At 40.4% G+C, this 24,865-nt stretch overlaps 1 protein-coding gene across 1 annotated transcript; it reads right to left on the bottom strand.

The window, feature by feature from the left end:
• Window positions 1–2,037: 2,037 nt before the first annotated feature.
• On the bottom strand, window positions 2,038–24,134 carry elac2 (elaC ribonuclease Z 2). Its single transcript, XM_087840090.1, has 24 exons — window positions 23,485–24,134; window positions 20,012–20,062; window positions 19,847–19,917; window positions 18,609–18,673; window positions 18,458–18,515; window positions 18,311–18,379; window positions 18,100–18,204; window positions 17,732–17,787; window positions 17,578–17,636; window positions 17,301–17,373; window positions 17,108–17,220; window positions 16,047–16,145; window positions 15,832–15,970; window positions 15,518–15,603; window positions 15,090–15,211; window positions 13,794–13,890; window positions 11,091–11,229; window positions 10,968–11,006; window positions 10,606–10,715; window positions 7,136–7,235; window positions 6,929–7,049; window positions 6,388–6,466; window positions 5,926–6,070; window positions 2,038–2,601 (listed from the first exon to the last, which is right to left on the bottom strand). The coding sequence occupies exons 1-24, from the start codon at window positions 23,799–23,801 to the stop codon at window positions 2,359–2,361; spliced, it is 2,556 nt and encodes an 851-aa protein (XP_087696216.1). The 5' UTR covers window positions 23,802–24,134; the 3' UTR covers window positions 2,038–2,358.
• Window positions 24,135–24,865: the final 731 nt, after the last annotated feature.

Below are 24,865 nucleotides of genomic sequence, written 5' to 3'. Positions count from 1 at the left end.
GTCAAATCAAAAGGCAACTTTTATAAAAGCCAAACTACAGTTTCATAGTGAGCCAGCACCTTTAGTGTAGTTTCTAACAATACACCCGACCCTTCTGGTGTCTCAGTACTTTTCCTCATTTTCCTCTGCTGTGAGCAGAGGAGATTCCTGCAGCCGCCCCTCCCTCCAGTGGCAAAAGATAATAGCCCATCTCTTCATGAGGCTTATTACCATGATTTTTCCTTTAGGCCACAGTAACAGGTACCTCGAAGCTCTGATGGCTCACTGAAGCCCCCATGTGGACCTGTGTGGAAATATTCAACACACCCCTCGTAAAGTATCCTGGTATCTTATTAATTTTCAAACATCATCTGATGCTGAAAGAATGGATTTCTTTGTTAAAGCCTTTCTAATCATTTCTATTTATTTCTATTACATTGTACTGTTCATTGATCCCCAGCTTCTCCAATCAGCCTTTTAACCCTTTAAGACCTACCATAGGACCAAGTCTGCCAGAGCTATTATATTATAGCTCTGGCAATATATATATATTATATTTTTACATGCTGTGGAGCCATTTTTGGGAGCATTTCAAGTTGATATACATCAATACAACCATTTTAGCCCAAATTTTAATAATATGTCTGCATTAAGTGCATAGTAATTACATAAATTGCAAAAAAGTGCAATAAACTACAAAAAAATTGAAAATCGTTTTTGTTTTTTTAACATATATTTCTAGTTAGAGAAATTTAAGAGGCTTATCCCTCAAAACTGTAAATACAAAAAAGTTGCACAAAATAGTTTCCTACCACAGGAAATTTATTTTGAGTGCCTTCATAGTTTTATTTTTGAAATACACCAATTTTTATACACTGCAGGAAAAATGAAAATAAATATTATAATGCAAATTTACAAAAAAATAGCATATGCATCAAAATAAACTATTTCCAGCAGTGCAATATGAGTCCTAAGCATCCCAGAAACAACACAGAAAGTCATAAAGTCAAACATAACTTTTAAAAACACCAGTATAGGCTCATGAGGCCCTGATGGTAAAAAACTACATTTCCGCAAAATGACGTCACTTCCTGTTTCAGGCAGGTCATGGCGGACATGCGATAGTTCACGCTGATGGACGTAGGAAGTGTTATGAACAGCTGATCGGCAAAGCGTGTTTCTGGAATGTTTTTGTTGCTGCAAGTGCTTTTTATGCAGTTTTTGCAAAGCTATATGTGGAAGGAAACTGTGACCGAGGACAAGCTGATGGCATAAGATGGAAGTACAACTCCTCCGGTTTCATATGCAAAAAAAATTATTGCGCTAGCTCACGTGGTTGCAGAGCTACTGGGATTTAAAAATACTTACGCAAAATGGAGCGTGCTGCTCCGACCAGCTTTAAAGGGTTAAAGTGTTCTTGGGCAAGACACCGAACATCTGCACCTTTTGGCATTTCAGTGTGTGATAAATGACTTCAACAGGAGTAAAAGTGCAGTATGACTGTGGCTTGTTCATAAATCAAATTATTCAGTAAAAGACCAGAAAAAATAAGCTGCTGCAAGATGTGAAAACGTTAGAAAAATGAACTTCTTCTGGCGAATTCCTTAAAGCCACAGATTACATAAAGGATGGAAACTGTCACCATCCACTGCATTTTAGAGGGTTAGCATATATGGCTGTCACCATGTTAGTTACTTTGACCATATGCTACCATAAGTAGCACATCAGATGTGATCCAGAAGACACTGATAAGCTCCAGGTGCCCACATCAGCACACCCGTTTATCAACATAGCCACACCCCTCCCTACAGAATCCAGCTGGATGAGTTGTTATGAAGGGGAAACACTCCAGAGACTGAGCCTGTTACTGCAGCAGCATGTAAATACAATTATTTAATGCCTGGCAATGTTAAACATGGGCATCCACAGGGATTGACTCTCTTTTGGTATCAGCTTCCATTGGACATTAAAGGAACTATAATGTATGCAAATTACACTTTAGCTCTGGATGTTGCCACAAATTAGCTTCAGCTGAACAGACTATATAGATTTGTTGCTATTTTTATGCGAATGTAACTAAATTTAAACTATTTTTATTCTAAAAGTTTAGAAAGTCTGGATTAAGACGTGAAGTGAAATGGCACCCAGCAGGAAACAGATTACAAATCACTGTTGAAGGACACGTGGCGAGCTTTGCTTTATTCCGTTTAACAAAAACCAAACTACAGTCACAGCTCAGATCTGCACAGTTAATGCAACAAGCGCATTTTCTTTAATCAGACCACACAAGTCAAATAAAAATCTCCAGCTCATTTAAATAAAATAACTCAAGATGGATTCATTTAGTCTTTCAAAACTTATGTTTAAATGAAAGAGGAATCAGCTGCTTTTCAGCCGCTTCGTTTCTACGTGTGCTGCTGTTTCCTCCTGGTCTCTTTTAGCACCTCTGCCGACGTCCGGCGCTCCCGTCTTATGCTCGCTGGTCACTTCAGAGCTGCTTCCTCTTGGATATCTCATCTCCCTCCTCTCCCTCCTCTCCTCCATCTCGCCGAGCTCCTCGGCAAACAGGGTTTTCAGTGCAGGAATGAGTTTGGGGATGATTTTGGAATCATCAAAACGAATCTGTGAGTAGACGAAATAAAGGAAATTGCCACAATATTTAAATTCAGAACAGTTTCATTTAGACTTTTTTTTTTTTTTTTTTTACACAATTTTAGCTCTTTTTATCCTTATTTATACTCTTTACAGTAAATGTTTTATATACAGTATAATTTCCTTGTTATTCTTGTATAAATGTTTGTTGTTGGTAGTTTATATGTTACAAAAAATGGAAAATCTTGAGTTGGAAGTTGCAGCAATCCCCATCCAACTACTAGCATTTCTGCTAACATTTAGATTAAGAAACAGCTGAAAAACTGTTTTTAAATGTGCCTTTAACTGGAGATATGGTATGTTGGAGCAGCAGTTTATCGGCAGCTGAGAGGAAGAGGTTGGAAAAACTCATCAGGAAGGCCAGCTCTGTTCTGGGATGCACCCTGGACCCAGTGCAGGTGGTGGGAGACAGAAGGTCTCTGGCCAAAATAACATCTCTGATGGACAGAGTCTCCCACCCCATGCATGTAGATGTTGCTGAACTGCAGAGCTCCTTCAGTGACAGACTGCTGCATCCTCGATGCATGAAGGAGCGTTTCCGCAGGTCCTTCCTCCCTGCAGCTGTCAGACTGTACAATCTGAACTGCTCCCAACAAACATAGATGTTTACATCAATGCTGCAACTGCAATAAGTTAGTTAATTAACCAATTCGCACTACAACCTGGTTTGCCTCTTACCTGTAATTATTTTTATTTAATTTAATAACTGTACAGTACTCTCTGTTTATAGTAACCATTGTCCTTAATGTAAATATGTAAGAAAAATTGTGTATGTTTCTGTTCTGTGTCCTGTGTACTGTTTGTTTGTATATTTGTCTTTTTGGCTGCTGTTACAAACAAATTTCCCCTTGTGGGACAATTAAAGGATTATTCTATTCTATTCTAGATATTTCATCAAACTTAAATACTAATTTGTCATTTCTCGTGCTTTGGTTTAGTCTTGCTGGTAATGTATGTTGTCTTACAATCACCAATGAGCAAGGCTGAGAAGCCATAAGTTTATCATGTCAGTCATACATTGGGAGAAAGTACTCAGCCTCCACTAAGGTCCAGGTTTAGTCCCAGCTTCCTGTTTTTACACGTTTTGTTAATACTGCGGTCCCTCGTTAATTACGGGAGTTATGTTCTAAAAATAACCTGCAAAGTAGTCAGCTTTATTTTTGACAATTATCACAGATGCTTTAAGGCTGTAAAACCTCTCACTACACACTTTTCTCAAACAGGCATGAACATTTTCACACTCAAAGTTTGTTTTTTAGGATTTGATCTATAAATAAGCGCCGGTTTTATCATAAAGCACGCGGCGTTTCCATACATAACCAGAGTCACGCAATCTTTTTGGACCTTGAATCCTGGGGCTTTGGCTTTGTCCTGAATTATAAAGGTGCGAGAGGGCGTTCGTTTCCAAAATAAGCCTGTCTCAGCCATACTAAAAACTTGCTCAGGCTTATATCTCCCTTCCTTGATGATCGCTTTAAATTTGTTGTTCACCTATGCCTCTGCTCCAGAAGTATCCGCAGAGGCGGCCTCTCCGTGCAGTCAAACACTTCTAAGTCTAAAGCATTTCAGAAATTTGTCAAACCAGCCCTTGCTGGCATTAAAAGCACTCGTCGATGGCCTGGACTCCGCAGCATCCTGCTCCTCGCTGTCAGCTCAAGTTTCATAAAGCTTTTTAGCTTTGATGCGAATGATGTTCGTATCCAGCGTCATGTTCTTTTTTTATGTAAATGTGACAAGCTGAATGCATTCTGTACTGTACAGGAGACATGACATGGAGAAGACTGATTGACATGGTCTACAGCCAATTAGGATGCAGAATAGGGGTGGGGGAAAAAATCGATACTGTGTAGCATCGTGATATTTTGTTTGCTAATAATGTATGGATACAGGGACAGCAGAAATCGATATTTTGTTACAAAAAGGTTTTTGTGCTCTGACTTCAGAGCATGTTGATCCTTTTTCTGAGCAAGAATCCTGATATTCCTTCACTGTCCAAATGTGACAGTTTACTTATTTTAATTTAAGACATGTTTTATTTTAATTAAGTTTAAAACTTTTATATTTTGTTTGAATTTACTTTCAAATTCTTCAGTTGCTGAAGGGGCTGCATAGTTTTCATAAACTGCATAGTTCAGAATAGCTATAATTGTACCAGATGGTTGATTCAGTTAAGTTGGACTAGACTGTAATACAAACCGTTCAGTTTGTCAACAATAAAACTGAAATGAGAGAAAGACTGAGTGTGAGACTTTGATATTAGAGAAAATGAATATTGATAAAATTTACCTTTATGTACAGAATCTGAATATCGCAAAATATTTTAAAAAATTGCAATAATATCGTATCGTGCGTTAAGTATCGTGATAATATCGTATCGTGGGATGTATGGTGATTCCCACCTCTAATGCAGAACACAATCCGCTGTTAAAAAAGAAAATAAAAGCATGCAAAATTGTGCACAAAAAAATCTGCGAAACTGGGAGGCCGCGAAAGGTGAACCGCGTTATAGTGAGGGACCACCGTACTGAATAAAGAGATTAATCCTGTCCGGACACAATGTCGTTCTTTAATTTTCTTATTTAGACGGACGGGAAAAATCAGATGAAGCAAAATGTAAAAAACAAGATGTTGATACTTTTGAAAGTATCTAAAGATATTAAAGTCACCATGAACTTTAAAGTGGAGTTGAAGGAGATGATATAGTAGTTAGTTAGTAGTTAGAGTAGGTAAAGTTAATTAGCAAAGAAAATCAGTCCATGACTGCCGATCTCTGCCAAGCCTGAATATTCCTTCAACATCAAGGCAGGGCTCATCACAGAGGAACTAAGCTCCACTGAAATGTAGAGATGTCCTTAAAACCTTAAAAAATGTTATTTCTAAAAGTATTAATATCAAATTGTTTGAAGTTCTTGCTGTTGTTGTATATAAATGTGCAAAACCTTCTCTAGGAACGCATGAATGGACCCTGCTGCTGAAGCTGTGGATGAATTGGAGAAAAGTTCATTTCTGAAAGCAGAGCCGAGAAATCTCAACTGAAGCGAGTCGAACTTTCCAAGTTTAACTCTATGGGGACCCCTGTCTGCAACACTATAGTATTAAAACTTTCAGGATTGCGTGATCATTAAGAGAGCCTCCATCTGCACGTGTCTGTGGACCATGCTTCACACAGTCTCCCCGTGATGCCTTCAAGTGCAACAGGATATCTGGAAACCAGCTGTCAAATCCAGTGAGACATTATTCGTCAAAGAAATCAGACGCGGCCGCTCTCACAGCCAGGTCTGCACCCGGACTTACTCTCATGTGGTCGAAGGATATTCCCACCCTGTCGTTGAAGTCTTCGCTGAAGAGAGGGATCTTAGCGTAGCGCTGGCTGAAGTGGTTGAGCACGATGAAGTCGGCGTTCATCTTCATGCCGATACCGATGGCCTGGGAGGTTGTACTGTGAGAAAAGATCAGTCATAAAGTCACAGATTTACGTCGCTCTTCGATGGGAACATTGTTTTCTAAAGACATAAAAACGCGCTTTTGTGAAGACGGACGCTCACAGTGGCGCCGTAAAAAAGGAACAAAAATCAATGTCAATATGTGCGGAGAATGAAGAGATTTAACAATGAACATAACGGCTGCCTCAATCAGCGAGTGAAGAGAACTCTTTGCTAGCTGACACGGAGCTCCGACTGCTCGTTTTTCCTCCTCCAACATTTTCATTAAATCACCTTAAAGTACCTGCAGAGCCACACAGTTTGTTTCACTCACCTATGCCTTTTCTCTACAGCTTCCTCCTCTAGCTCATCCTCCAGCGTGGCCTCGTGGATTAGTAAGGTCGCATTTTTTCCTGGGTTAAAAAAAGAAAGAATGAGAAGCCCAAATCAGAGGGAAGCACTTAGAGCTTCTTCCCGTCCCACAGGAAATCAATCAGGTGGTCAGCGTGATCAAGAATCCGCATGCCCTGTTTGTCCGGTGAGCTGAGCCATCTATAATGAGCAGACTTGGGAAACACTGGCTGTCTCTGGGAGGCTTTGCTTGGACAGAATCCAGTCAAGCAATTTAAGAAGAGTCAATGAAGAGGGATCCCAGAGGAACCATTAGAAGAGGCTGCCAGCTACAAGAGTGATTGAGAGCATTAAGAAATATCGGATAAATTATTCAAAACAACCCGTGTAGTCGAGCTAGAGTCAAGATGACCTTATATGAATCACTGTAATATCGAAAGCGGACGCTCAATTTGCTATTATGTGCTTCTGCCTAGATACACTTGGGTGACGTATGGACTTTAATCAGTCTGAGTAGGACTAACCGATGTGTACGAATGCGTCGCAGGGCATGGTGTCTCCAGAAAAGGCCAGCTTCCAGCCTGCCTGGTGAGTGAAGCTGCAGGCAAAGGCGTTCTTGCAGTGACGCACTAAACATGTGTGGAACTGGGAGACACACGGGAATAAAACGATGAGTCACTTTAAAAAGGCTTCAATAAATAAACAAACGTGAGGTTCAAACGGCTGCTGACCCGCTGCAGGTTGTTCTTCTTCAGCATCGCTTGGATGAATGACTTCGTCCTCTGTTTGGGAACCTCGACGGTGTCGCACAGAAATTTATTGGGGATGAGGCTGAAAAACAAATCAGAGAAACGACGCACTGAAACTGACCGTTTCACCTTTAAGCACAGACAAGTGCGTGCATGATTAGTGTGAAGGGTGTCTTCACTAAATACAGAAACTGATATCAGGAAATTAACAGAGAGACTACTTACATTAGACCACTGGAATTACCTTAATGTAACATAAAGCCAAAGTGCAGTTCCTGTTTTGGCCACTTGAGACTGTCTCCAAAAGCGAGTCAATCCCCATAGACTCCCATGTTAAAGGCCAACATTTAGTTGGTCGTGTTTGCAGTCTGCAAATGTCTTTTTGCTTCTATGGACGAGTTTCTCCCTTCATAGCAAATCTACAAGAATTCATTTGGATTCCTGAGCCGACTGATCGCTCCCAACTAGGGCTGCCACGATTAGTCGACTAGTCACGATTACGTCGACTATCAAAATCGTCGACGACTGATTTAATAGTCGACGCGTCGTTTGAAGCTTTGTAAGATCACAAAAGACGCAGGAATAAGTAGTAGGATTTAAGAGTGTAATAACGGACTGAAACAGAAGATGGCAGCACTGCATGTACAAGGATGCCAGCTGCCGTTAAACCTCGAAGAAGAAGAAGCTCTGTCCCAGAATTCATAGCACAGCCCAGCTCAGTTTACAACAATGGCGGCAGCTAGTTAGTTTTAATATTACTCTTATTATTCTTTCTGGGTCACAAAATAAACGTTTAACATATTTTCAGGCGAGAATGTAGCTGTGTAAACCTCAAATATCTGCTCAGTTTATCAAGACACCACATATTTTCAAAAGCGCTCCGACGTTTTCGGAGACGTCTGTTACCCACTAGCTCGATAGCTAGCCGGGGGCAAGGCTAACTAGAGCCGTGAGAACACCGGACTCCCGGCAAATTGTTTTCAAACCCACCGCCGTCTTTCGCTACTCAGGTTAAACATATATAAGTCACTTAGATAACTTAAAATGTTATTGTTTGGCTTTTTTCAGTATTTTATTTGTTCCTGAGTAAATCGGTTTGGCTGAGATTAAAGTTATAGTTTTTACACAGCTGAATAAACGTCAAGCAGACAGCTGATTATCAGAAGTGTGAGATGCTCCAGAATTTACTCCGGTGTCCTGTTATATTTTAGATAGCAAGGAGTTTATTAAACTTCACCGAAACAATCTGCAGATTTCATTAAAATTTAATAAACTATCATCTTGTCTTTATTTTTAGTTAGCATACCTTAAACACTTAAAGCTGTAAGCTAATGATAGTTATATAAGAGCAGATGCTGCTGGTGCAATAAGCTGTACGTTTTACATCCAATGGATGATGATCTGATTAGTCGACTAATCGCAAAAATAATCGGTGACTTGTCTACTATCAAAATAAATCGTTTGTGGCAGCCCTACTCCCAACACAGGCAGCTCTACGCCTCTCCGACGTTTTTAACTGTTGGTGCCTTTAGGAATTATATGATTAATATTATGACTTGCTACTTGGTTCAGACAAAAAACAACAACAAACAAACAAACAACAAACAAACAGGCTTGTATGTTTTTCTGAAGTCTGATCTAACTGCCTAGGATCTCTTACCCAAATATGTAAAATAACTACACGATGACAGCCAAAACACAGCTGATGATGATTCGAAACCAGTGAGTTTCAAACGGCACAGTGTCTATGCTCATCTGTTATCCTGTTCATGGTTTCAGTCAATGTAACTTAAAGGCTGAAAGACCTCCTGCTGCTATAGTTCTAGCAATTTAGTTTACCGAGTTACTCCATAAGCATTTCTCAAAACTCTTATTTTCTATGTCTTATATTTCTATAAAGTAAAAGAAACAACAACATACTTGTAAATTTAACTGTACAAGTGGATTCTTCAATTACAGACCTGCCCCTTTTTCAATTTTTAAACTCAAATAAAACAGAAATTCTCATCACTGGTTCAGGGAAGCTCCAAGTATTCAGTCTTCTCTAAGCCTTTTATCCATTCATGAAATCACCGGTTAGAACCCGGGTTTAGTCTGACCTTTGAGAAACATTTAAAGAAGGTCAGACAGTCCTTTGTTCTTTATTCTGCGTTTCTTATAATGCTGGTTTTGATATGTGCAGCACAAATAAACATCATCATTATTATTAATGATATGTTGTTAAGTATTTAATAGTAGTCTATGACAGTGTTTCCCAACCACTGTGCCACGGCACATAGGTGTGTCGTGGAAGATTATCTGGTTCCACCTGGTTAGTACTCTAAACCCCCGGGCCTCGGACCGGTACCGGTCCGTGAATCGTTTGGTACCGGGCCGCGAGAGTTGAGGCTCAGGTGTGAAATGTATAGTTTTTTGGGTTTTTATCGGTTTTCAGTGTTATTTTGTTATCGTTTTGATAATTTACTCTGTTTTCCTGGGTCTTTTCAGGTGTGTTATGAATAAATCTTCTTTTTTTCGGTACCGGTACTAGTTTATTTTGTTGTATTTATCCGCGACACCTTAAAGGCCGGTCCGTGAAAATATTGCCGGGCATAAACCGGTCCGTGGCGCAAAAAAGGTTGAAGACCGCTGCTCTAAACGACCGGCGTAACAGGCAGAGCAGTTACATTCTCTTCCACTAGAGGGCAGTACAACTACCTGGTCTAATTAAATGGGTTGCCAACTGCCAGTAAAACAGAAGAAAACGAAGAAGAAATGACATAATAGTCAAGCTGCGAGTGAGACAACGCAGCGCATAGCAGCAATAGATACATATTTCAAAATAAAAGTATCCAGTCTGACCTGGTCCTGGAGAAAACTCTGACTCAGATGAAGGCCCTAGCCTGATTAGTGGTCAGAAGAATGCAAAAGAAGTATATTGGAGACAATATACCGCTATACCTGGTGCGCAGGAAAAATGATCAGCATGCTTTTTGTGACATTTTTGTTTGGTGGTGTGCCGTGGCTCCAAAAGGTTGGGAAACACTCGTCTATGAAACATCAACGACAGGAATTAGCTCCCTAAACGTACTGCATGTAATTACATGATTTATAGTTTAGGAACCTTTCCAGCTACTCTGAACAGCTCAAACACTTTTCAACCAATCAGAAGAAACAAAATTAAAATCCCCGAAAGTTGCTGATAACATGACGACAACTGTGTTTGTCAAAAATACACCAAAGAGACTTTTTTTTTGGTCCAGTGCACACAAATAATGTAGTGCAAGTGGTATAATATACATAAATGCAATTGTGCTTTGGTTTTACTATTAATTTAAAATTATTATAAATGCAAAGACACAAAGAAACTGTTCAGTAACAGCAAAAACAGTTCAGCTTAACTAATCCAGCACTCATAAAGCACGGAGGTGGAGTGTGCCCTAATGAGTTCAGATGTGTTTGCGTCCACATACTTGATGTGACTGAGAATCTCCTCGCAGTAGTCGTGGTACTGGTTGAGCCAGGTCATGATCTGAACCGGAGCAACCAGGAAGATCGGGCTAAACGGCTTTCCCAAAGTTGCCTGGAGGTATAGATGTGACACAAACCCAGGAATGTCATTACTTGGGATCCTTACGCAAAACTAGGAGGTAGTATAAATGGTAAATGGCCTGTATTTGTAAAGCGCTTTTACTAGTCCCTAAGGACCCCAAAGCACTTTACACATCCACCCATTCACACAGTATATATCAGAGGTTTCTATTTTTAACCAACCTTTCATGTCTCGAGTTTTCACTTCAATCCAGAAAAAAGAAACAGTATTTCAAATACTCACCAGTGCCCTTTCTCTCTGGTACAGCAGCTTCACCAGCCCCTGAAACAAAAAGATCCAAACGAGAGTAAGTCGAGCAGTCCAACTTTGTTTTTACAAGTTAAAACCTGATGCGTGGCTGCTTACCGTGTGATGGTCAGCATGCAGGTGTGAGATGAAGACCGTGGCGATCTTGGACAAAGCGTCGTCAACGTCGTCCCCGTAGTGTCTGCAGAGCTGACCGAAGGTTCCCTCTCCACAGTCCAGCAGCAACGACTGACTCGGGCTTCATGTGAGTACAAACAAAAGAGGGACGAGTGAAACGAGCCCAGAAAAAGTGAGTGAGCACAGCCTTCTCAGCACACGCGCATCATTATTCATTACAGGACGCCTTTATGGGTTTTACTAATTTACACTAAGAAATCATTTTAATCAGTTTTTAAGCCTCTTAAAATTGACTAGAGACAGTGAAGCACTGTTCAAACACTACTGAGGATACATGGGGAATACATCAGGTGTATACAATGATGAAAACACCTGCCAGGATGCAGCAGCAGAATCCTGCAGCTGAATGAGATAATGTCTAAAACTGATCTTTTTTAAAAATGGGACATTTTAACCTAATTTACAGAGATAAGACTTTGTTATTCTTATTTGGACCAAACACAGTGGTAACTGAAAAATGATGCAATAACAACTTTAAGATTTAGGTTTTAAATATATTTAATTTAGGCCATTATTCAGGTCTATTCCCTTCATGACCACCAGGGGAAGTAAATAACATTGATTATCTGGCAACTTTCAGGAGACGGATGTTCCTTACGGTGGTGTGCTGGAAGAAGAAGATACATATGGAGAAAAGCTACTTTGTAATCTGTTTTAGAGCATCTTGTAGTTTATGTGCTAATCCTTTCATGTTCTCCATCACCTCCACCTTTCCACGCACTCAAAAATCGCTTAATTCCCACTTTGGACATCAAACATCTTTGATCTCTGTGGGAATACCTCCCACCTCTGTGTTTAAATACCACCACACATACTGTAAGATGCAATGACCTTTCCTAAGCTAAACACAAAAGAATCATAAAATACTGAGAGATCATCTGAAGTCAGGTGTAATGTCTTGAGTTTGGATGGTGGAGGAGGTGGATGCACAGATGGCTGTCTATGAATCTAAACGTCAGAATAGCAGTGAGCTTTAATGAAAGGATCAGAGTGATTGACAGGGTGGGAAAAGTGGAATTGATTAAAAAAAGAAGACCAGAAGTCACCCGAACTCCCCAGGAAAGCAGTGAGAACAAAGAACTGAGGCAACAGCTTCAATTTAAAATTCAGTCCTTTTGTTATCTACGGCAGCATACTATTGCCAATATGAAACAAAAAGAAACTTGTGCAATATCTAGTCTCGGTTTGGGTCATATACTGCATTAGGTGCTTGGAGACACAGTGAATAATATCCTCTGTACTGCAGATAAAAGCTTCAGTCTGTGAAAACAATGAGAGGCTCTCAGACGGCCGGCTGCTCGTTGACAACAGATATTTGATTGTAAGAGTCAGACTCACTTTTCACTGAGAGTCAAAAGTTTGGTTCAGTCATTTTAGCAGTTCCTCTGCAGTGTTGGTCAAGTTACTTGAAAAAAGTAATCCCGTTACTTTACTGATTACTTATTTTCAAAAGTAATTAATTACTTAGTTACTTAGTTACTTTTTAAAAACACGATTTACAACCTGAATAGGTGATAAAGCGATAGATCTTTCAGCCCAATTCTACTTTTTCTACATAATCCATCATACAAAATGTAATCAAATGGAAAAGTCTCTTTTTAAAACTTGTTTTATTAGTTTTAATCTTTTAACTTTATGCATCAAGCAAAAATTTAATTATCTGCAACATTCTCTGACTGGAAGAAATTAGTTTAATATTTAAACCTATTTTCTGCACATTCCAGCACATAAAATAATTTTTTTTGTGTTTACACTCAGTCTTTCAAATAGATGCAAGTAAAACACAGCAGAAAATAAATAAAGTCAAAGACTAGCGGTCCTGTTGCTCTATTTTCACCTGTAAAGCAGGAGTGGGGTAGGCGGAGGTTTACCCTTGTGCAGGTGTGCAGCGGTCAGTGGAAGAATCCGCGAGTTTCTCTGTGAGTTTCCCATTACGTCGTAGCTACTCGGTGCTTGTTTGGAAGTTTAGGGTTTTTTTCTTCGCTGTAAAAAGAAGTTTTCTTCCCACGCACAACGGACACTAATGTTTTTGTCACTTTTTATGGAATCAAACTCAAAGTAAGGTCAGTACTTCCACGCTTTAAACGCTGCACGCTCATACTCTCTCTGCACTCGATATATGATCCATTGTTGATCTGCACACAGCTGTTGTCACGAACGTCGCACTCGCTTACGTCACTGTCATGAGACATTCTCGCAAAAAAAAAAAAAAAAAAAAAAAAAAAAATCACGGTTTTAGTAACGCAGCGTTCCTACGGGAAAGTAACTGTAATCTAATTACCGTTTTTGCAATAGTAATCCCTCACTTTACTCGTTACTTGAAAAAAGTAATCAGATTACAATAACGCGTTACGCCCATCTCTGTTCCTTTGTAAAACGGAGTCAAACATGAACATAAATTAAGGATCTCACAGGATTAAGAGACGATCAAAGCTTCTCTTTGACTTCCTGTTTTGACTGACCAAAATAAAAGCAACATATGCAATCTCATTAAAATGTTGGTTCTTGATAAAAAGATGATTTTCCTCTTTCTTACGTAATAGTCTTGAAATTATAAATCAACTTTTATTTTAATGTTGACACCAGCGGTGAGCTACACTGCCTGCCTGTCCTGAGAGACGTTACCTGATATTAACTAAAGTGCCGCTGACATTCCTGATCTTCATCGGAAGAGCTGACCCAGTTCCCAAGAAAACCACCTCTGGGTATTTTCCTCCTTGACCTGCAACAAAAACAACAAAACCATACATGCACGATGAGTGAGGTCGACAAACAAACACATTACTAATGCAACTGAGAGAAAGAAGCACACCGGTGGAATACTTCAGGATCTAAAAAAGGTGTTGGATGATCAGACGTTGCTTTTAAGTAAATGAGACAGGTATGGCATCAGAATGCTCGCCTATCACTGGCTAATTCAATATTTGGATGACAGGTATCAGTATGCACATATAAATAATACAGATTCTGGTTTATTAAAAGGTAACTTGTGGGGTGCCACAGGGTTCACTTCTTGGACCACTATTGTTTACATTACATAAGTCAATGGAGTGCATTTATCCAAAGCAGTGTTTGGATACTCTGGAAAGTAAACTACTGACTGGTTTGAGTCTAACAAATAATCTCCTCACCTTGGAAAAACTAAATGTATTAAAATCGGAAAACCGCTCATTAAATAACCAAAGAAAAAGTTACGTTAAAGCTGCCATAATCCTTCAAGCAAAATGTTTTCCAGTTAGTGTTAATAACAAATTAACCTGGAAATTAAATATAAAGTATCAAACAAAAGGCCTAAACTGCAACATTGTTTTAATTTGAAGACTTCTTATGCCTTAAGCATTTTATATTATTAACTTGCTGCTCCACGTATGACTGTATAGAGCTGTGAGGAAACACAAGCCAAACATCAACTCGATCTTTTTACTCCCAAAACGTAAAATGAAATATGAATGATAACAAAAAACCTACTGAGAGTCAACAAATCCATCATTTATTGGATTAAACTCACTGAAATCCAAACATAATATTTATAAGATGTTTAAAATGAGGGATGATAAAACAAAAAATTTAATTAAAACTTGTTTTTAAATTACAGCATAGAGATAACATGATTACTCAGGATTGTGCTGTATAGTGTGATGATGTCTCGACAGAGTTCATCCATATCCATCTTTTATTTTCTTTTGTCCCGATTTTCTATTTGAATCAGAAGCTAAAATTGCAGTCGATTTAATTTTCCTACATTCTGACTGTTGTATTACATAAGCTGTAGCTTCAAGCTACACTCTTTCAGTTGTTCATATCATTTTTTGTGATATTAATGAACTTAATAAAGATAAAGACAAAAATAGAGCACTGTAGATAGACCACGCTTGAGTGAATCCAACACTTTTTGGACGGGTGCTAGTTTCCATAACTGACCGGAAAGCTCTGCAGAGCCAGCGGAGCAAATCTTCCTGCACTCGTCCACTTCTGCCAGAAAGTTTGGGACCTCAGAAGCTTCTTTCACAAACTCCTCAGAGTTGCAGGAGGGGATGGCATCTCTAACAAATGAGACAAGAGTGAAAAAGACACACACCACTGCCTGCAAAAACACTGCTGGGGAAAAAAGCTGTGTTTTTTTTTCTCCCCCCACATCTGACCTTGATGCGCCTCTACAGTACTTGACAGAAACAATGTAAGAAAAAAATAATAAAACCCTGACACTTGTAAGATGAGGTTAAAAAAAGACGAGAGAAGAAAGCGGTTGAGAGGGGCTGGTCCAGCGCGGATCGTTTTCTATGACAAGCCGGCGCTCGGAGCTGCAAAGTAACGATGGCTAAATTGGAGGGATTGAAGGGCAAACTAACCTTTGCCACTCCATTACAGGTCTGAGCTGGAACTTGAGCAGACACTCCGCTCTGACGTTCGGGACGTGTAAGGCCGCCTGAGGCTCCTACAGGAAACCAAAAAATAGTTTTTTGATGTTTTCTTACATGCAGTTTGGGAGCTGCGCTTTTCTCTCTCAGTGTATACAACAACGTGCTTTTTCAGCACAGTACAAGTAGAGTTTAAATGCATGCAGGGATTCGTCTATTGTGAAAATGTGTAAGGTCAAACTTCCCCCTTTGAAAGGGAACACTGCAGCGAACACCGAAATGTTTCATCTGTCCATCAGCCTTGCCTTTGTTTTGTAAGCTTTCAGTTGTGGGAAGATTTCTGGGTGGATCATGTTGAGCTGGGCCTGAATCTTGTGACTTCTGATGTTGTGGATCGTGCACGCGTGTTCGTTAAGGATCAGGTGTTCTGTCGTAGATGGAAACCTGCAGAAACACAGACCGCTGAGCGCTCGGTGGACAAAATGCTGTGGCAAAAAGCTTTCAGACAGAAACTGCAAACCTCTCCATCCACTTCTTGTATTGGTCTGTTTTCAAAACAGACTCTGGAGTCATGTGGACCACCAACGCAGCAGGGTCCTCCGTCCCACCTGTCTGGTATCTGGAGGGGGCGACAACCTCAACTTTAGACACTTCTAGAGAATATTTATAAGAACCACACTTCCTGTCACAGCACAGAAAGAAGCACAGGGTCAAACTTACACACAATAACTGGTTATCGTTGTCAAGTTAAACACCACACAGGCACTAAATGCACAAAGGCTACAGTAGCACCGTTTCATCACGTGTGTTGCTTCGCTAAACTATTTTCATCTAAGTGCGTCATGTGCACATATCAGGTCTTCCAGAGCAAGAAAACTGCAAATTGTGACTCTTTGACTCTACGTAGCCTGATGTGGGGGGATTCGTTTCTACCAGGATACAGGATCCTTTAATTAAAAAAAAAAAGAAAAGGTTCAAGGTCCTACAAGCTCTCATGTTATCAGGTTTGTTGTAGAACTGAGTTAATCTGAACAGGACACTTTTATGACATCATGATAACTAAGAGGGGAAAAAAAGACATCATATCAAAACTTTATGACCTATTTAAAAGTTTATAACATGAGATAAACGAACAAGACAACGACCTGCAAACTGAAATCTCAGTTTTATGAGTTTGTACCACAGCTCACACTAATACACTGTGACTCATTCATGTATGCATCTCCTGTCAAGTTAAATCTTTATGATAAATATACATCACATATATGAACTGAAGGAACATCTCCAATGCTAATTCTGCTTGGTCTGTATCCAGAAAAACACCATTATGTTGCAAATAAATGAAGACAAATCAGCACATTTTACTGGGAAAAATAAAGAAATTAATAAAACAAATCATAGATCAACTTGTTTTGCACTGGAAAAGACAAATAGTTAAATTATCCACTAGAAAGAAAAACTGCAAACACCTAAAGACCTAAAAAAAGTTAAAACCCAAAACATTTTTGATCACTTTGATCATTTGTTTTGTCTGAGAACAGCATGATTTTATTAAAATAGTGCTGGCAGTTAAACTATTACCTTCCCAGCTGCTGATTGGTGCAAAGAGCTCCAAGAAATTCTTCAGACGGACACTCGACCATAATAAAGACTGGTCCTGGATCAGTAGGAGTACAGACCTGCTCGGGTCGGATCTGAAAACCAGCAGCGACAGAAATGTGAGCGAGTCCAGCTTAGAGCTGCAGCCTGAATGAAAAGAAAACAGAGTCTTCACCTCTTTTCCTTCATGCACGATACTTTTCCCGGCTTTCAGAGCTGCGATGATGGGACCAATAGCAGCTGTGCCCCTTAGAGGAGGAAAGATCAGGAAACAGTTCAAATCAGGCTGAAAATGAAGCAAAACTAAAACTAATATTTTGCATCTTTTTTTTTTACTGCAAAGCTTTTTATAGACAAGAATTGTTTCATGTAAAGTATCATTTGTGCACACCAGTATAAGACAACTGGACCTTGTGTTAACTTGGAAAGAACATAACAGTGATTCCACTTACACGGGCAGCCCGAGCTCTTTGGCTTGAGCAACTAAGAAGTTGCCCTTCTTTGGGTGAAGCTGGAAAAGTGTCAGACAGGTAAAAAGCAAACTGTCAGATACAATAAGCTTCGATTTGCACGTCACAGGATGGACGTATTTTCACAGCGTCCTACCTTGCAGGCAAAGGCGACCACCAGAGAGGAATCTCTCGCTGCTGTTCGCCTTTCACCTAAAATGTGAAGCGATTGTTGCACTCAGTTTGTTCATTTTATTACCAGTCGGCCTATTACACTTTTATTCACACCTCAGTCCTGACAGAAGACGGCATGAAGCCTAAAGCTAAGATCCCACATTGTAGCTACGCTTAAAATTATTTCCAAATCTGTTGACGCCGATTTATTTTAAATGATTATTAATCATTTTTAAATTTAATTTTGTTTTGTGCTGGCTTTCTGTATTATTTGGATGCTACAACCTCAGATGGTCAAATGAATCTTGTCTGTATAATACTGCATGTCTAGTCTAGCCTGCTCTGACTCACCTGGATCGTCCGCACTGCTAACGTCGGCTTTCTGTGGAGTCGCCTGAGTGGGGCTGTTCCTGCCCGACCTGTGGGAGCGATTTCTGTCGTTGTCCCTCGACTTTGCTGCAGAGACGATGGCATAAAAAAAAAAGATTAGATGACAAACAAACTCCTTCCTGAGGCTAAGGAATAAAATAACAATAATCAGGAAACAGGGATTCAAACCCACCGAATATCGGCACCTGATAAACCGTCATGGTGTCATCGGAGTACGTCTCCTCAGTGTACGGTCGGACCGCTGGGACGACATGACACAGTGAATATCACACAGACGCAACACAAAAATAATGCATTTGTCTCGAGAAGTTCAACATACACAGCTTGATGTCCTCCAGAGGTCCAGAGAAAGACTTGATGGCATTCAGATATTTCTCCTGTGATTAGAAAAAAAAAAAGGAAGAGAGCAGATGTAAAGTGAATCCTTTCACATTAAAAGCTCCTCAAGGCGTGTTTGCACTGTTTCTCACCAGCTGTGGAGGTCCAGAGAGAACACACTCAGGGACGCCGGTGTCCTTCAAGGTTAATATCATCCCTGCGACGAGACACAGATGAATATTATTACAGAACAAAGAGATATAAGAATATTTAATATACTGAAATTAGCCAAAATTAAATAAATAGCTATTCTGTGTAATGGTTCTACTTATACAGAATATAGACATAAATCATCTAAGAGTGCACGAATATTATTTTATATTGACCTGTACATTCAGAAATTATTTCAAATTTTGTGCAATTAACAATCAAAGTAAAGCAGGTCACGTTTAAATGGTCATATTCTGCTCTTTTCTATGTTTTATTCTTGTACGGTTCATATATAATTCCAACCACCGTAATAAATCTCGGCTACAAGAGCTGTAGATTATTCCAGGTCTTTGTGTGGGAGTCAGTCAGTTTTCAAAGCCTTCACTTCTGAAACCAGCGTGGGTTTAAGGCAAATAATTAAGACACAACCAGTGTAAACAAACGGAGGTCTCTTCATGTTTAAAGGGATTAAGGTGACAAAGGGATGAGCCTGCTCTGCTGGAGGTTTCTTCCTGTTAAAAGGGAGTTTTTCCTTCCCCCTGTTGCCAAAGTGCTTGCTCATATGAGGTTGTATGATTGTTGGGTTTTTCTCTGCATGTATTATTGCAGGGTCTGCCTTACAATATAAAGCGCCTTGAGGCGAGTATTGTTGTGATTTGGTGCTGTATACATTGAATTGAATCCCACAGTTGCCAAGTACTTGCCCATAAGGGGCCGTGACATTGTTGCAGTTCTCCACCTAAAGTTTTCATCTTAAAATATAAAACACCTTGAGACGACTGTTATTGTGAGCTGTTGCTGCATAAATCAAACTGAGCTGCACAAAATTCTGCAGGTTGAGGTGAGAGGCAGACCTCCGCCTGGGTTGGATTGTTATTTCAGTGTATTTGGCTCCATCCACAGTTATGAAACTGTCCTCAGCTTCAACTGGCATTTTCATGAATGCATATATTTTACAAAATATGTCAATAATCAAGTTGTGCTTTTAGAACCTCCCTGTTGTAAATAATGCAGAAAGACAAACTGATGAATACTGGTGATGAAAACATTTTATTTACATTAATGCTGAATATTACTGTCATGTATAAACTATGTGACTTCAGCTCTGTAATATATACCTGGTGTTAGTGTGGAGCACCAGTGTGTTGACAGGGATGAACATGAACCTGTGTTCACTGACCTGACAAGCCTCCCACGTTCTCCCAGCTCAGTCTGGTCAGGAAGATGTTGTCCAAGCGAGCAGCTTTCAGCCTGCCACAGGAAAACACGATGATCATGTTCATGCTGTTTTTTAAACCACCAGACAGACTGAAATCTTAACGCTGCTGTGGCATCACCGGCTTACTTGTGTTCCTGCATGAGCCTCTGCGTTCCTTCACCACAGTTGAACAGGTACCTGCAGCAGAGAGAGATTTGGATTGCATAGGTGTATTTCAGAAAGCGTTGTGCGAGCTGCGATCAGAACCTCTGAATTACACCAGGCGATTGGTCTCAGGATTTTAAGGGCAAGAAAGATTATTATCATGATCATTCCTGTTGCTGCATTATGCTCCACAGATTGTGTCAAAGTTCCTATTTTTTGTTTTATGCCAAATAGGGCTGCCACAAACGATTATTTTGATAGTCGACTAGTCACCGATTATTTTTGCGATTAGTCGACTAATCAGATCATCATCCATTGGACGTAAAACTACAGCTTATTGCACCAGCAGCATCTGCTCTTATATAACTATCATTAGCTTACAGCTTTAAGTGTTTAAGGTCTGTGCTAACTAAAAATAAAGACAAGATGATAGTTTATTAAATTTTAATGAAATCTGCAGATTGTTTCAGTGAAGTTTAATAAACTCCTTGCTATCTAAAATATAACAGGACACCGGAGTAAATTCTCGAGCATCTCACACTTCTGATAATCAGCTGTCTGCTTGACATTTATTCAGCTGTGTAAAAACTATAACTTTAATCTCAGCCAAACCGATTTACTCAGGAATAAATAAAATACTGAAAAAAGCCAAACAATAACATTTTTAAGTTATCTAAGTGACTTATATATGTTTAACCTGAGTAGCGAAAGACGGCGGTGGGTTTGAAAACGATTAGCCGGGAGTCCGGTGTCCTCACGGCTCTGGTTAGCCTAGCCCCCGGCTAGCTATCGAGCTAGTGGGTAACAGACGTCTCCGAAAACGTTGGAGCGCTTTTGAAAATATGTGGTGTCTTGATAAACTGAGCAGATATTTGAGGTTTACACAGCTACATTCTCGCCTGAAAATATGTTAAACGTTTATTTTGTGACCCAGAAAGAATAATACAAGTAATATTAAAACTAACTAGCTGCCGCCATTGTTGACAACTGAGCTATGAATTCTGGGACACAGCTTCTTCTTCTTCTTCGGGTTTAACGGCAGCTGGCATCCTTGTACATGCAGTGCTGCCATCTTCTGTTTCAGTCCGTTATTACACTCTTAAATCCTACTACTTATTCCTGCGTCTTTTGGGATCTTACAAAGCTTCAAACGACGCGTCGACTATTAAATCAGTCGTCGACGATTTTAATAGTCGACGTAATCGTGACTAGTCGACTAATCGTGGCAGCCCTAATGCCAAACTGCCCAAAAGCATCTTATTATCATGTTGAGAAGCCTTTTCTTCGCCTACTCAGGCGATAACACCTCTAGAGACACCACAAACTAGGTGTGTGTGCTGCTGAGGACCTGAGTAAGTGCAGTTAAAGGTTTAAAGTTAGTTTTTGCTATCAGAGGTTACCATAAAGTAACTACAGCCTGCTCCACATACACTCACACTGCGGCATTTACTAATATTAATGCATTTCCAGCTTTGTCAAACCAAAACAGTCCCAAACCGTTACCCATACCTGCACCTAACGTTAACCCTCAAACAGGTCTTTGAAAGGGAGTGAAAAGTTCTAAAATATCCTCACTGAGCCAGATACTGTATGAGAAATGACAGGAGCTGCGTGAGAAACCAGGGATGTCTCATGCTGATTGGCTAAGCCTCAAAACCAGTCAGCAAAATGTGTCCCGAGGTCACCGAACAAAGGGAGCGCCCCACTCCCCCTGCCAAAGGCAGGTTTAATGTTCTATGTTCATCTTTTATCCAGTCTATGAGAAGGTCAGTGATTGACTTTGTGGTTCTAGCGTCTGATCTGAGGCTGTTTTGGACACTTGGATGCTGGATGAGATCTCAAAGAAGTCTGTCAGGCAGACCTGGAAACCCAAACGAGTACTAAGGAGGCACCTGACCACACGGTCTTTTTAAGGTTATTTAATAGAAAAACAGAATATAGCACTCATAAAGCACCAACGGCCAGTTTACGGCCATCATCAACTACAGGTAGACGACACCTGCCTGCTATGGTGACGCCTCCCCTCGCTCCTGCTCAGAATGACGTGTTGGTGAGGAAATCATCTCGACCTTGGCTGACGTGAGAAAAACCCCTTGCAGAGTTAACCCACGGAAAGCTGCTAGTCCAGATAACATTCCTGGGAGAGTACTCAGAGAATGTGCAGACCACCCTAGATCTTGCCCTCACCCACCTGGATGATAAAGACGCATATGGACAACACCTGATTGGAAAACTGAGCCTACTGGGCCTGAAAACCTCCCTCTGCAAATGGATCCTGGACTTTCTGACGGAGAGACCTCAGACAGTTCGGATTGGTAAAAGCATCTCCAACACCACCACACTGAGCACTGGAGGGCTGTGCGCTCAGCCCACTACTGTTCACGCTGCTGACTCACGACTGTGCAGCAATGCACAATTCGAACCACATCATCAAGTTTGCAGATGACATGACTGTGGTGGGTCTCATCAGCAAGAACGACAAATCAGCACACAGAGAGGAGGTGCAGCAGCTAATGGACTGGTGTAGAGTCAACAACCTGTCTCTGAACGTGGACAAAACAAAAGAGATGACTGATGACTTCAGGAGAGCACAGAGCGATCGCTGTCCACGTGGAGGTCGTCATTGTTGCACTTTTCTATCGCACTGTTTTGTGTCTTATCGTTCTGTTCTGTCTGGTGTTGCACTGTTTGTTTGGGGGGGTTGTTGCACACTTGCACTTGTGTGCAACCCCCCCTGTGTTGATTGTCTGTTATATGTCATATGTAGCACCACGGTCTTGGAGGAACGGTGTCTCATTTCACTGTGTACTGTACCACTGCACATGGTTAGAATGACAATAAAGCCACTTGACTTGACTTGATAAATATACACTGATTCGTGTGTATTCATGTCTTCCAACAAACTGATGCAATCTCATACACTTACAATTAATCCATTAAATACAAATATAACTGGGTGCTGGTCTGTGGGAGCCATGTCTGACCTCACAAATGCACTTCTGAAAGACTGGTCAGAAATTCCTATAAACACTCCCAAACCCGTGGAAAGCCTTCCCAGAATTGAAGCTGCTACCGCTGCAAATGTTGGGCTGACATTAGCTCAAACCCTAAGGATTAAGAATGGGATGACACTCAAGTTCATTTAGGTGCGAAGGCGAATAAAGTTTGAAGTAAAGGATGTTTCATTTTGTTAAACACCTGTCTTGACTCCTCTCCTGAGGAGAACTAAGATATGAGGTGAGGACTCGAGGATCCACAACAAAGTGAAAAGTGTAGCTTTCTCTGCATCACTGCAGTAAAGTGGAGCCCAGGGAAAGCATCGCTTTGACCTGCTGTTAATGCCTGCTATTTTTGCAAGTGTGTTTACAGTGGGGTACATTAAAAAGTCAAGTTTTTTCTAACATACAACAGCACAAAAAATGTGCTCCAAAGTGGCTTCAGACGGTTTGAAGTACCTGTTGAACTCGGAGAATACGTAAACTGACGCAGCATTATCTCTGCTTCCAGCTCCGACCACCTGCAGGTACACAGTGGACGGTCCGTGAACGTCTCCTCGCTTGCTGCGGTTCTCTTTGGTTTTCACTCTGCGCAGCGGCTCCTTCTGCTTGGCTTTCTTCGGTAAATTGTTGTTAGTGGTAGTGGTGGCCATGGTCCGAAAAAGCTGAAAAACAGTCCGATGGAGAGAAGAATCACAGCGGACAGGAGCAGAGAGAGTCCTGTCGTTCACAAACAGCGACGTGAAGTACCAGAGCCTCACATGGAGCCTGTTCATGCTAATCGTCTCCCGCAGTCATTCAAACCACAGCGTACCGATTAATCACATGTAAACGCGCTGAGTTAGTCTTACTTAAACATTACTGTCTTCTTTCTGATCGATTAATTGCCCCACAGACGGTCTCGGCTCATTCCACAAGGGCTACCAAGTTGGTTGACACCGTAGATGACACATGTGACAATTTTTTTCCGGCATCTAGTGATGACGTTATCAGTTCTTTATGCCGATTGGTGCCCGAGATTGTTTGGCAGAGATGCGGACCAATCAGAGCGGGGTTTTCAGAGACAGAGGCGGGAACAGAGCCTCTTCTTGAAGACGTGCTTAACGTAAACAAGGTATTTCAAAATAAAACGCCTAAATGTTAAATTACACATGGTTAGCTCTTTAAAAACCGAAAATTCTATTAAAAAAAACCCAAAACAGAATCACTAAATTTAGTGCATGTAAGCAATTTTTAGATTATATTGATTTGAGTTTATTATCAGTCTTATTAATACACAATTATTATTAAACTTTTACATAAAGCTCATGTTACATAATATAAACTACACACAATATGGGTTTCAGGGTTCCTGATACCTTGCTGATATCTGATTATCTGCATGCGACCCTGGAGATCTTGCATCAGTTAATCTACCACTGAAATATGAGCAATCCATACTAGTTCTAAGAAAATAATCCTTCTAAACTGGAAAGACAAAAAGTAGTTTCTTGTGACTCTTTGTTCCACCCAGTGCCTGTTACTGTATGTTTCGCCACTACTTTAGGTTTTGCATACATGTCAATAATATTCCTACCACCCCATTAAACTCATAAAGTTAAACTACAGTATGAACCAACACAATTACAAGTAAACAGCTAGAAGTAGTTAACAGTATTTGTACACATCAAAAAGTTGTTTAAATCACAGTCATAGTCTTAGCATCTGAACGTTTTGTGCTTTTCTAGATTCACTAGGAATTGTATGGCACATGGCATAATTTAATATATTACATTTTTCTCCTTAAATTGTGTCTTTTTGCAGGTGCAGGTCACCTGGATCCAGGCAGAACAGACACTGT

The sequence above is a fragment of the Neolamprologus brichardi genome, chromosome 4 (genome assembly GCF_056152115.1).
Source record: "Neolamprologus brichardi isolate AB-2024 chromosome 4, ASM5615211v1, whole genome shotgun sequence".
NCBI classification, from domain to species: Eukaryota; Metazoa; Chordata; class Actinopteri; order Cichliformes; family Cichlidae; genus Neolamprologus; species Neolamprologus brichardi.
The sequence above is the reverse complement of the archived record's forward strand: the minus strand, read 5'-3'. Positions and strand labels throughout refer to the sequence as shown.

Bases quoted from the DNA above. Each gene is read 5' to 3' on its own strand.
- elac2 (XM_087840090.1), bottom strand. From the start codon at position 23,801: ATGAACAGGCTCCATGTGAGGCTCTGGTACTTCACGTCGCTGTTTGTG. The intron at 19,918-20,011 runs GTAAGCCGGTGA...TTCCTGTGGCAG, and splicing joins AGGCTCATGCAGGAACACAA to GCTGAAAGCTGCTCGCTTGG. The intron at 17,788-18,099 runs GTGAGTCAGAGC...TTCACATTTTAG, and splicing joins TAGCAGTGCGGACGATCCAG to GTGAAAGGCGAACAGCAGCG.